General features: G+C 45.2%; 1 protein-coding gene across 1 annotated transcript; it reads right to left on the reverse strand.

The window, feature by feature from the left end:
- Positions 1–5,924: 5,924 nt before the first annotated feature.
- LOC143572149 (uncharacterized) lies at positions 5,925–6,884 on the reverse strand. The gene has a single exon (XM_077057380.1). It carries the CDS (start codon positions 6,882–6,884, stop codon positions 5,925–5,927), a length of 960 nt encoding a protein of 319 aa, XP_076913495.1.
- Between the last annotated feature and the right edge of the window lie 6,785 nt (positions 6,885–13,669).

A 13,669-nucleotide genomic window follows, 5' to 3' on the forward strand; every position in this document is an offset into this window, starting at 1 on the left:
TCGCACCATGCACTACGCCTTGCGTTAGTGGCTTCCTGGCGCCTAGTGTTCCGCCCGGCGTATGCAATTAGTGTCATACTTAGTCAAATGGTGGGTTTCATACCCTACCTCTACAAGTCCCCCTAGTCCATAGTCGCCCTTCTTTCAAGAAATGGGGGCTGTGGACTTATCATGGCCTTTTGGCTTTCACCTTCTTTCCTTATTGGTTTGGTTTATTTTTGTGGGTATTTCCACATATTGGACGGGTGACTTCATTAGTCGTAACCGTTAGTTGACGGTTGATTCATGTTGAGTCATCCCGTTTGGTAGTCTACATTGGCGGGTGATTTATACTAAATCATTCCGTGATGTCGCCTGTTTCTGCGGGTGATTTATCTTAAATCATCCCATTTTGGCGCCTGCTTTGGCGGGTGATTTATCTTAAATCATTCCATGATGGCGCCTATTTTGGCGGGTGATTTATTTTTAAATCATTCCATCATGTCGCCTATTTTGGCGAGTGATTTCTTAAATCATTCTATGATTGCGCCTATTTTGGCGGGTGATTTATCTTTAAATCATTCCATGATGTCGCCTATTTTGGCGAGTGATTTCTTAAATCATTCCATGATTGCGCCTATTTTGGCGGGTGATTTATCTTAAATCATTCCACGATTGCGCCTATTTTGGCGGGTGATTTATATTTAATCATCCCATGTTGGCGCCTATTTTGGCGGGTGATTTATAATAAATCATTCCATGATTGCGCCTATTTTGGCGGGTGATTTATCTTAAATCATTCCACGATTGCGCCTATTTTGGTGGGTGATTTATATTTAATCATCCATGTTGGCGCCTATTTTTGGCGGATGATTTATATTTAATCATCCCATGTTGGCGCCTATTTTGGCGGGTGATTTATATTTAATCATCCCATGTTGGCGCCTATTTTGGTGGGTGATTTGTATTTAATCATCCCATGTTGGCGTAACCTTTTCTGCCAACACTTGCCGTTTTTGTTTCCCTTTATGTGGATGACGTGTAGTTTGGCGTTGGTGAGTGAATTAAATGCAATTCAGTGAAACGACTGCTGGACGTGACAGTTTGACGACGGTTGCTCTGCCCTGCAGACTTTGCCTGTGTCAAGCGAGTGGGCGAGAATCCCGGTGACGCGCCCAGCTGTAGTGCATACCCTCTGTCACGTTATTATCGTGGTGCTTTCCGATTGGGCCGCGTGTTAAATATCCTTTTTATACCCCTGTCCCTTATTAATTGCGATTAGTATAAATAGGGGGAGGTTACACCGCCTTAAGCACCATTTCTCATCGTTTTCTTCTTCTCTCATTTCTTCTTATTGTCTTCTTTATTTTCATGGCTGAGTCTTCCCAACCCTCCAAGACTAAGAAGAATAATTCTATGGAGTTCGTCGGTTGTCGTATGTCAGCCGAGGACTTCAACGATATTGTCAGGGTGTACAATCTTGGCCCTGAGTATGAGCCCGAGTTGCCTACCCCTGGCAGGACTGCTCGAGAGGCTCCTGCCGGCAAGATTGCCGTGTATCGGGAGTATTTCTTTTTGGGCAATCTTCGTTTGCCCCTTACCCGATTTTTGGTGGATGTTCTGGGTGTTTTTGGGCTACATCTTAGCCAGATTCATCCGTTCGGAATGGCTCGTCTTCGCCATTTCGAATATACCTGTCATTATCTCGGTATTACTCCAACGGCTGATAGGTTATCGGCTTTTTATCGGTGGCGTTTTGCCCAGGGATGGTATAACTTGCACACCCGCCCTGGTGCAAAGGCCATTGCTCTGGATGCACCACCCAGTTTGCATGAGTGGAAGAGTGTGTTTTTCTACGTCTCCGCTCGTGTGGTGCCACATCCCATGTTTTTCACGGATGTGAAAGAGCTTCCTGAGCCGAAAGTGGTTCCTTATTCCGGTTCAGACTGGTTCACCACTTTGCAGGCTAGCCTGTCTCCGCTCCGTCATTATTCGTAGCGCGCGTTGGTGTTATTCGGCATGAGTCGTATCTGGGATGATGCGGCTTTCGTACAGGTCATTCTTAATGGCGGTCAAGGTTAGTATTTATTATTATTGTTATTATATATATATATATATATATTAATATCGTAACTTGTTTTTCTTCAGAGGTGGATGAACGCATATTCCTCCTGCAACCTGCAGATAAGGGCGTTAAGATGCTGGGGCGAAGGGAGTCAGGTCCCCGCAAAGAGCCGATCCTTACTTGGACCGCTCGAAACTTTGTGTTTCCTCTTCCTATGGGGCGATCACCTGCCTCGCGGCCGCTGCCACCTCCTAGCTCTGTTACCCTTCAGAGTGGTAAGCTCTTCAACTGTTTCCATCGTTTGCTTTGTTTATTTTACTAACGTTTCATTCTCCTTTTCAGGTAGACGATCTAACGTTGTACGCCTTCCTAAGTGCAGTGGTAGGGGCGCACAACGCAGTGGTGGGGATACGGTTGCGTTTCCGATAGACGCGGCCGCAAGAGACGCCGTGGATGATGACGACGATGTCGTCGAGGTCTCTGCCGTTCCCTTTGGGGTTCCGGTGTCGTCGTCGGTTTCATTGCTTGAAGCACTCGGTGTGAGTGCCAGCGTGGCGTCTTCCCCAACCACCTCCGCCCAGGTTTCTGTTGGCTTCTCCTCGCCGACAGATTCATAGCTTGTGGTTGCTGCGTCTGCGCTAACCACATCGGTTGCCACTCCCATTTTGGTGGCGACTGATGTGTTTTCTGCAGCTGCAGCTTCTGGAACCGTTGTGGATACGAGTTTCGTATCTACCGGTCCATCTTCTTCCTCTTCCTCCTCAGCGGGTGGGGCGTTCACTGTTCCACACCATTTGGGTCCCACCCCTGTGATTAATGAAGATGATGAAGAAGTCTTCTGCGCCGTCAAGAAACCTCGTCTTGGCGGTTTTGTCAAGCGTGGTCTTGTTAAATCGTCAGGTATATGTTTTTCTACTATTTCTTTTGATTGAACTTAGACCTTCTCTGAAATCATTTGTTTAGTTCAGGTTTGATGGCGATTTCTTCATCGACTGTTTCTCCTGCAACTTCTAACGTTACATCTTCTCTAGCGTCTCTTTTTGCCAGTTTGCCGATGATGACAAGTGTTGGCAGCTTGTCGGAGGCTGGGCCAACTGTACAGATGCTGAGTTTGCCAATGATGGCGGGTGTGGTTGGCCCGTCTGAGGCCGAGACCATCGTGACGACTGTTCGTGCTTCAACTGGGTCAATTCCAGTTGTCTCGCTTCCGGTGTCGTCTGTGCAACCAATGAAGGCGATTGTGGACGAATGGCCTAAGGTTAGTCTTGAATCAGCGGGTCTCTCTGTCGCTGATTTTTTGAAATCAAGACAGTCCTCACCGGACAATACTTTAATTCTTGATGGTGATGAGGCCGTGTCGTTGCCTCCTTTTCTCCTTAGTGCGACGGTGCAGGGTAAATTTTTCGAAATCCCAGGTAGTAGCAGCGGCGGGTTCAGCGGATGTTTGAGTGGGGGTGTACTGGATGTGGATATGGATACCCGCGACTCCATGGAGGCGAGCCAAGTTTTCCGCCCCCGCTGGAAGGTTAATTGTGGGGCCAATTTTGAGGATCCCGCTACCTGTTCCGAGTTTTTGGAGTATGCTGTTCCTCCGGGTGAGCGCATTGCTCGTAAGATCCAGCCCCGAGGCACTTTGTACTCCGATGCTGCTTTTCACCAAGTCCAGGCCTTCTCTTGTTTTGCGGAGTTGTTGCGCGAAAACCGTGCCCTTCATGAGGACAAAATCGATGCCGGTGTTCGAATGAGAGAGATGGAGCAGTTGGTGAAAGACGTCGAGGCCGGCGCCTGGAAAGCGGGTAAAGAATCGGCTGATCATTGCCAAGATTTAAGCGATGTTGAAGCGAAATTGGCTAAGGCTGAGGCAGACCTGGCGGAGTCTGCCCGCGGCCGTGCTGCCCGCTATAAGGAGTTTGAGGTTGCGTGCAAGAAGTCAAACTCTGATCTTGCGGACGCACGCAGCCGCGTTGTTGCTGCCAAGGAGGCTTCCGCTCGACTCGAGAGTGAAAACGCTGATCTTTGCAAGCGTATTGAAGAGTTGGAGACGGAAGCCGCGGTGAGGAAGGCGGATGCTGGTAAGTTAGCTGATACGCTGGCTTCTAATGAGGAGGCCATTAAGGTTTTGACCTCCGAGCTTGCTGCCACCGTTGCCGACCGCAATTGGTTGCTGAAGCATGCTATTTGCAAGGTATTATCTTCTTTCGTTGCTCTTCCCCCCTTATTATATTTTTTTTATTACTTACTCTGATGATGTTTTCCTTTGTTTAGGTTGCTCAACGCATCATTAGTGATGATGATTTAACGCCCTGTGTTGGATCCCTTGTCAATGCTTCTCAACAGCTTGGTTATAAGGTTGGTTTTCATGATGGTATTGCACATTTTCGCAACAACCTTCCACTTGAGGCCTATGCCCTTCACGCCATTGACGTGGAAAAGGAGTATGCTGCTGCTGAGACGGACTATGATTCCCTCACGTTTCCTATTTTTTCTGAAGTTGCTCAGTATGCTAAGAAAGAGAATGGCGTGCAGCTGTTGAGGAATTTTCTTGAGCCTTCGCGGGCTGGTCCTTCCACCGCTCCTGCTGGCGATCAAGAGGATATTTCAGTCGCTGACTCTGGAAGGAGTGTCAACGATGTAGATTAGGCTTTTTCTTTTGTGTTCTTTTTCTGTATTTCTCCTTTTTTTTTGTGTGGGCGTAAGCGCTCGCTTGTAAATTTTTGCTTATAAATGAAAAGGTTTGTTTTGTGAAATGTGGAGTATCGTTTCCATTAATATTTGACCCTTGGCCTGTTTTTACAATTGGAATCGATTTACATATAACATCTTCGTAATTGTGTTGCGTTCCATGTTCTAGGAATCGCTGAACCATCGAGGTGCATCAAAGTGTAGGCGCCTTTTCCCAATACTTCCTTGATCTGGTATGGGCCTTCCCAAGATGGCGCTAGCTTGCCTTGCGGTTGTGCTCTTGATGCCTCGTTATTGCGAAGGATGTAATCTCCGATGTTGAACTCACATATTTTCACTTTAGCGTTGTAATACTTTTGTAGTTGGCGTTTGTAATTTTGTTCTCTTATTGCCGCCAACTCTCGACGCTCTTCAAGAAGCATTAGGTCTAACTTCCTTTCTGCGTCGTTGTTTTTCGGTATTGTGATTCTTGGCGATGGGACGCCAATTTCGGCGGGGATCATTATTTCGGTACCGTAAGTTAGGCTGAACGGCGTTTCCGCGTTGCTTGTGTTTTTGTGTGTTCTTATGGCCCATAGTACGTGAGGTAGCTGATCGACCCATCCGGATTTGTGGTTTGCTAATCTTTTTTTGATTCCACCAACGATTGTTCTGTTGGCGCGTTCAACTTCGCCATTCCCTTGTGGATGAGCAACAGAAGTGAATGTCTGCATGACATTGAGCTCTTTCAACCATTTTTGGATATGTTGGTCAGCGAATTGTGTTCCGTTGTCACTGACTAAGCTCATGGGTAATCCAAACCGACAAATTATAAACTCCCAGATAAACTTCTTGATGCTCGTTGCGTTAATTGTTTCCACCGGCTTTGCTTCGACCCACTTTGTGAAGTAATCGATTGCTACGATCAAAAATTTCACGCGGCCTGGCGCCTCTGGAAATGGTCCAGTTATATCAATTGCCCATTTCTGAAATGGCCATGAAGCTGTTACCGGTATCATGGCGTTTTTCGGACGCAGGGTGTTTGGTGCATGGCGTTGACAAGCACTGCATTTTCTCAATTCTTTCTCAGCGTCAACATGCATGCCTGGCCAATAGTATCCCGTGTTCATGATTTTTGCCACCACCATTCTCGGACCTGCGTGTATGCCACATATTCCTTCATGGATTTCTCTGAGCAGATAATTTGCGTCTTGCGGGTCTACGCTTCTGAGAAGTGGACCCAAGTATGATCGCCTATACAGGATATCTCGTTGGTTGTGTAATTCAACGCTTTATGGCGGATCTTCCGCGCATCTGCTTTCTTTTCTGGCAAGATACCTCTCGCGAGGTAGTTGATGATTGGTGTCATCCAACTGTTTTCTGTTTCTGAGCAGACGAGAATTTCTCTGTTCATTATTGAATGTGTTGCCAGGACTTCGATGTGGACATCTTTTGCAAGGTGTTCAAATCCAACAGATGCGAGTTTGCTTAGGGCGTCAGCTTGTTTGTTCTCGCTTATATTGATGTGTTTCACCTTGCATGTGGCGAAAGTTGCCATTAACGCCTTAGTTTGTGCCAGGTATAATGCCATCTTGTTGTCCTTCGCGTCGTATGATCCTTCAATTTGGTTTGCCACTAACATGGAATCCACATGTGCTTCCAAATGGCGGGCCCCTAGTTTTTTAGTGATTCTCAACCCTGCCAACAATGCTTCGTACTCCGCCTCATTGTTTGTGCTTTTGAATTCTAGGCGTAATGCGTACGTAAAATGTTGCCCTTCTGGGTTGGTTATTTTCAGGCCTGCTCCCGTGCCTTCGTCGTTGGAGGCTCCGTCTGTGAACATCTTCCAGACTTCGTCTTGCTTTTGATCCACGGGGGCTTCGATTTCTTTTTTACATTCTTCTTCTTTTTCTTGGGGGATTTCTTCGATGAAATCAGCCAAAACCTGGCCTTTTATTGCTGGGCTTGGTTTGAACTCAATGGCATATTCTTTCAATTCTATCACCCATTTAGCGAGCCTCCCAGACAATTCTGGCTTGCTTAGTACATTTTGCAATCGAAAGTTGGTGAGAACATGTATTGGGTGGCCTTGGAAGTATCTTCTTAGACGTCGCGCTGTCTGGACCAAGGATAAGACTAACTTTTCCAAGGTGGAGTATCTTGTTTCTGCATCTACCATAGTTCGGCTTATGTAATAAATGGGCGTTTGAATGCCATTCCTTTCCACCATTAAGACTGCGCTGACTGTTTTTTCTGATGCTGCTAAGTATACTACTAATGGTTCTCCAGCTTTGGGCGCTGTGAGCATTGGCAGCACTTCCAGGCGTGACTTGATTTCTTGGAACGCTTTTTCCGCTTCTTCCGTCCATCGGAACTGAGACTTCTTGAGGCAATTTCTCAAGGTTGAGACGAACGGGAATGGCTTTTAGCGTGACTAGACAAAAACCTATTCAATGCGACTAACCGGCCATTGAGTGTTTGCACTTGTTTAACTGATTTTGGCGACGACATTTTTCGCACGGCTTCCAATTTTTCTAGATTGGCTTTGAAGCCACCATTCGTCACGATTACTCCTAGGAATTTTCCCTCTTCCATGCCGAAGGAACATTTCCCTGGGTTGAACTTCATGCTTATTGACCTTAGAGTATTGAAGGTTTCCTCTATATCTTTTAACATGGTTTCTTCTGTCTTGTTTTTAATGACGAGATCGTCCATGTAGACTTCCAAATTCCTCCAAATTTGATGTTTAAACTCTTTGTCCATCAACCTTTAGTACGTAGACCCGGAATTCTTGAGGCCAAATGGCATCATTTTGTAACAATATGTTCCGCTGTTTGTTCTGAACGTTGTTTTGTCTTGGTCTTTTGTCGCCATGTGGATTTGATGGTACCCCTTGTAGGCATCTAAAAAGCACTTGAAGTGAAAGGGTACCAGTGCGTCAACTTTAAGGTCGATTTCTGGCAGAGGGTAGCAATTTTTCGGGCACGCCTTATTCAGGTCCTTGAAATCGATACACATGCGCCATTGGCCATTCGCCTTGGGTACCATTACCGGGTTCGCTACCCAAGTTTGGTACTGAATTACTCTGATTATACCTGCATCGATCAGTTGCTGGACCTGCTCATCACAGGCTTTTGCCTGTTCTAGCCTCATCTTTCTTTGCTTTTGTACGACCGGGATGAAATTTGGGTTAACTTTTAACTCATGTTCCGCCTTGCTTCTTGGGACTCCTGTCAGATCTGCTGGGGTCCAGGCGAAGACATCGATGTTTTTGAGTAATAAGGTTTTGAGCGCCGCACGTGCTTCTTCTGAGATGTTTGGGCCAATGGTTATGCTTTGCTCTGGGAATCACTTGTTGAGCACCCATTTTTCCGCTTCTTTGATCTTGTTCGTTTTTTGCACTTTTGGTGCTTTTCTTTCTGCCATGTTGCATTCTTTGTTGGCGTGGATCATCGCTATCCCGGTCGGGGTTGGTACTCCGACTATCCCATGTGCTGTTGACGGGGTGGCGTTGAAGTCACCAATGACTTCTCTTCCTAAGATTATATCGTATTGTGGGTGAGAAGTTTCCATTACTAGGAAATCCACCTCTTCTGTTCGGGAGTGGAGCCCATCGCTTAGCTCGACTGGGAATGTCAGATGTCCTAGCGGGTATGCGATACTCTGGTTGAATCCCGTGATTGGGGCGTTAACTGCTGTCAACCGTCGTTTGTCTTCTTCGTCTACCAGGTTGAAACACTGGCGGTACATGATATTGGACGTTGCCCCTGTGTCAATAAAGAAGCGCGGCGTTCTGTAATTACCAAAAACGGTTGTAATTACTAAAGGTGCCCTTTTGTTCGCCCCCTCCCCCCCTCTGACTCTTGGAAAGATAACTTGTTCTTTCTTCCATGGCGCCCATTCTGTCCTCCTTTTCTTGTTCTGAACGTTGCTCGAGATCATGTTAGCGTGTAGGTCTTTGATCTTCTTTTCTGGTCTTCCGCCATCTTTTGGAGGTGGGCGTCTGTACTTCCCTCGTATGTTTCTCATAAGGTGATCCAGTTTGCCATTTTTGACACATTCTTCGATCGCGTCCTTCAAGTTGATACACTGATTTGTCGTGTGGCCATGTTGCTCATGAAAGTCGCAATAACTTTTCATGTCTGTGCCCGGCCCCTGTTTAACTGGTGTCGGTTTCTTCAGTTGGATCCCTTCGTTGTACATTATATGGGCTGGGCTTTTTGTCAGCGGGGTCCATTTGGATCCGTTCGTTTGGGGCGTACTTGATTGACCTTTTTTTCTTGCTTTGGATGGATCGAATGTGGAGTGTCTTTCGCTGTTCAACCTTGACCATACGGAGGACATTCTTTTGCCCTGGCGGGCCCTATTAATGTCGTTCCTGGCATCGTTCTTTGCCAGTTCTTTTCCCAAACTTTTTTCCATTCGCGCGTGTCTCCTGGCCGCGGTCATAACATCGTCCCATCTCTACCCGTAAGGTTCCGTATGAGGTCATCGCATTTTACGTTTTGGCGAAAGGCTGCCCGCAGAAGTTCTTCGCTTACGCCACCGATGTTCAGGCCTTCTTGGTTGAATCTAGTGATGAAGTCTTCAAGCGTGTCATTATCTTTTCTGATGACGTTCAGAATATCTACTGGGTCACTGATATGTCGCCGTTGCTGGCTAAACTGTTGAGTGAAATTTTTCGCTAGGTCTTCCCAGCTTGTGATTTGATTATCCGGTAATCTTTCGAACCATGCTCTAGCGGCTCCTACTAGGGTTAGCGTGAAGATATGGAACCATAACGGCATGGTCCATCTTGATACTAACCCCGTCGCCGTGAAGGTTTGTAAGTGATCATCTGGATCTGAGATACCATCATATTGACCCACCGTTGGCGGGATTTTGGGATTTTCTGGTAGTTCAGCTTCGGCTATTCTTGCCACGAACTTTGATTTTCCCGCCGATGTTGTTGTCCGGTATTGTTTGGAAAAATCTACCGCCGCTTCTGGGTGGTACTTTACTAATTTTCTAGCCTCTGGTCCTCTCCAGCTCTCTTCATAGTCAGGGTCGTCTAGGCGTGAGTCTGCCTTTTGGATCGACCTCTGAGATTTCTCTCCTGCTTTGCTGTTCTGCTTAGCAGGAGACGTTTTGGCGAATGGTGTTTTTGCCCGAGCCGGTGTTGAGTTTTCTTCAGATTCTTCTTCCTCGTTGCTACTAGAATCTGTATCAAACAGTGATCTAGGTTTTACAACGGACGTCATTTTTTCTTGTACTTTGTCTCTCAACTTTTGTTGCTCAGCCTCGAGCCATGCCATGATGTCTGGCGGCATAGGTGTTTTTGAACGCGCTTTTGTTTGCTTTGTATCTGTCATTGTAGGCTGAACGGTGGAGGCGTTAAGGAGACCTCCGTCCGTATTTTCTACGTCCAGGTTTTCGATGTTTCCTTCTAGGTTGGTTTTTTGACCAACCTCCTTCGGTGTAGTCTTGCCACTCATCTGAGCCAAGAAGGGAGTGAGTTATTGTTCTAGCTATATGCACGGATGGCCCCAATGAAGAAACACAGATCCACCCTTCAAGGTCTAACACGTTAGTTCGAGGGTAATGGTTAAGTATTCTACACGATGGGTTATAAAACCTTCTTGGCGCAGACAAGTGTATCCTGCAAAATAGAACACTATGAGCTCGTTGTGACATCTGCCCAATCCGACCCGACCCAGGTACCCGTTTTCGAATCCGATTCTTTTTATGATTTAAAATTTGATTATTAATCTTTGTAAATTTAACATTAAATAAATTATATTTATATTTTTTTATTACTAATGATAATAATAGTATTAATTTCTTGTCGCTGTCCCGCCTCTTTCTCTTTCTTGTCGCCATCCCGCCTCTTCTTCTCTCTTGTCGCCGTCCCGCCTCCCTTTTCTCTCATGTCGCCGTCCCGCCTCCCTTTTTCTCTCTTGTCGCCGTCCCGCCCCTCTGCTTAACCCTTAAGCCTTGAAACCCTTTTAACTCTTTGCTTGTCCTTTGGTTCTTCCCGCCTAAGGATGTCTGCGCAGCTCCACGCGCCAGACTCCTTACAAGGAAGCCTGCGCGAAGACCAGCTGTCCCTGCGATACGCGAGGCGAACTGTTCCCACAGCGCGCTAAGAATGGTAGTTCTTCCCGCGGCGCGCTAAGGAATGTAGTTCTTCCCGCGGCGCGCTAAGAATGGTAGTTCTTCCCGCGGCGCGCTAAGAATTATAGTTCTTCCCGCGACGCGCTAAGGATTGTAGTTCTTCCCGCGACGCGCTAAGGATTGTAGTTCTTCTCGCGACGCGCTAAGGATTATAGTTCTTCCCGCGGCGCGCTTAGAATTGTTCTCTGTCTGCCTCCTCCCTCGCGCGCGCTCGAGTCTTCTCGCGCTAGACCTTAAGTCTTTTCTTCTGTTTAGGTCAGCTTGTATGCTTTTGAAATATCTTATCCTTTGTTTGAGCACTGTAGGTCAGTTCCGACATCTGTCCGAAAAGCCACTTTCGGCGCAGCATGCGCACCAATCCTATTGGTTGACAGAAAAAGTGACTGACATAATCTTTTGAAATCTTCTTTTGCATGCCTTGAACAGTGCTTTTTCTGACACCTCCCATGCTTTACCTGTAACCTGTCAGCTTTTCCTCATCCCCTGCAGCTGCCGGCATATCTTTTTAATATCTTTTGCTTTTGTTTTCTTGTGCTTTTTAATATCTTTTGCTTGATTTTATTTGATCTTTTCCCCTTTTCAAGGGATTGTGTTCCCTATAGTTTTCCTATAAATAAAACTATTTAGTTAACACTTCACACACTACACTTAAAACTCTCCCCAAATCCCTCTCCCTTTGCCCTCTGCCGAAGATCTTCAGCGCCTCCAACTCCTCTCTTTGCCTCCTTCTTCTCTTCTGTTTTGCCCAGATTCTCGGTAAATAATTAATATATAATTTTTCCTTTTAAATAATTTGTTTAAGTGACTTACTGCATATATTCAAGACATAAAAACCAATCGTTAAACCAATAACCTCTTATTTATAGGTTAACTTGTGCTTGTTTAAAATTTGGATTCTTGCATTATCTTTCAACACACCTTTTTCAGGTGAGTAATCTCGTACTTAATCCCCTTTTATTTTTAATGTTTTGGGATGTTCATGTGTTCGTACAACTTGAGTCTTAAACTTGTTTATGAAATTTATGTGCGCAAAACCCCATGTGTTATGGACGTTTACTTGGCTGTTTATTTGTATGTGTGAATCATTAACCGCTTTGTTCGGCCTATTCCGAAGTTTTCATGGATCCATTAGATGAACACGGGAGACCTATCGTTTACGGTTTTCTTGTTTTGTTTACACATGCACGTATGATTTCTTGTTTTTGTGCTCAATTGGGAGCACGGATTGAACTATGAGCTATGATCTAAGGCTTGATCACAATCTGATTACACCCTATGTTAAACCCCAGTGAAGCACATGTTGCGCGCAGTGTTTGTTATTATCTATTTATATCTATTAAACTTGATTTCTCACCGACACGCAAGTGTTGACGTTTTATTTTAACACATGTTCAGGTTTGCTGTAGCTGCTTTTGGGAATCTCAAGGACACGTAGGATGTTTTCTTTTTCTTTGGACCTAGATTAAAATGTAACAAGACGAATTATGTTATTTGAATATTTTGAGTTATGATATGATTTATGTTACTTTACGATTTGTGTTCTGCGCGTGCGCAATGAAAACGTATTTATTAAATATTGACACCCAAATAGTGTCACGAGTAATGAAACAATACGTGGCGCCCCGATGTATAATCCGCCATCGGTCGGGGTGTTACAGATTGGTATTAGAGCTCCGTGACTTAGGATAGGTGGTTAGACGTAACGACCTAGAATACCTAAGAGTCCCTTCTCGCGCATGAGAAATATCTCATGTTTGCGCGCTAATTGTTAATTTACTCGATATTTATAAAATATGCTTGCGCTTACGCAGCACATGATTTCATGTTTTATTCGCGATCTTTCAATTTTATTGTTAAATTTCAATTTATTTCTTTACTTGCATATTCGTTTGTTGTGGGGATTGAAAATCCGAAAAGTCATGGTGGTACATGAATAGTTGATTTTCAATTACCATTAACTTTATGTTTTAAATTGAAGATTTGAAAAGTCATGGTGATACATGAATTGTCAATCTCCAATATTCATTTGCTCGATATTTTAAATTGAAGATTTGAAAAGTCATGGTGATACATGAATTGTCAACCTTCAATGCTTGTTTACTCGATATTTTAAATTGAGAACTCGGAAAGTCATGGTGATGCATGAATTGTCGATTTTCAATTCGAATTTATTACCTGTATTTAGTTTGCATTTAAATTCATATCTTACGTCAAAATTTGATTGCATTTAACTCCGTGAAACAAGCTTTACGACGATATACTTTGCGCTAAAACGATTTCCCATACCAAGATATTAACAAAAACTAAAACTTTTATAGAATGCCTCCGCTATCTCGCCGTCATCAGATGAGAGAAGCCGCGCGCAGACGTAGGCAGCAACGTTCCCAAGAAATGGCCGCCGCAATAGCCCAAGCCTTAAACCAAAACAATACCAACCCCTCCGGATACAATATTAAATCCTTTAATGCGGGTAACCCTCCGAAATTCACAGGGCTTGAAGGAGCCACCGTAATGCTCCAATGGCTCGAGAAAATTGAGAACACCTTCCTCCATACCCAATGCCCTCCAGACCGACGAACCTTATACGCCTCAAGTGTCCTAGAATCAAGGGCGCTTACTTGGTGGAACGGAGTAGCTCATGCGCGTGGCGCAGAGGCTGCTTCTAGCATGCTTTGGGAGGAATTCAAAGAACTTGTGACTAGAGAATTCTGCCCTCCCAACGAAATAAAGCGCCTTGAGGAGGAATTTTGGAACTTGAAGCAGTACAGTGGCGAAGCGCGCGAGTACGCTATGCGCTTCCACGAACTAAGT

This window comes from Bidens hawaiensis, unplaced genomic scaffold (assembly GCF_021521415.1).
Source record: "Bidens hawaiensis isolate Kalapana, Puna unplaced genomic scaffold, B.hawaiensis_p1.1 tig00025754_1, whole genome shotgun sequence".
NCBI classification, from domain to species: Eukaryota; Viridiplantae; Streptophyta; class Magnoliopsida; order Asterales; family Asteraceae; genus Bidens; species Bidens hawaiensis.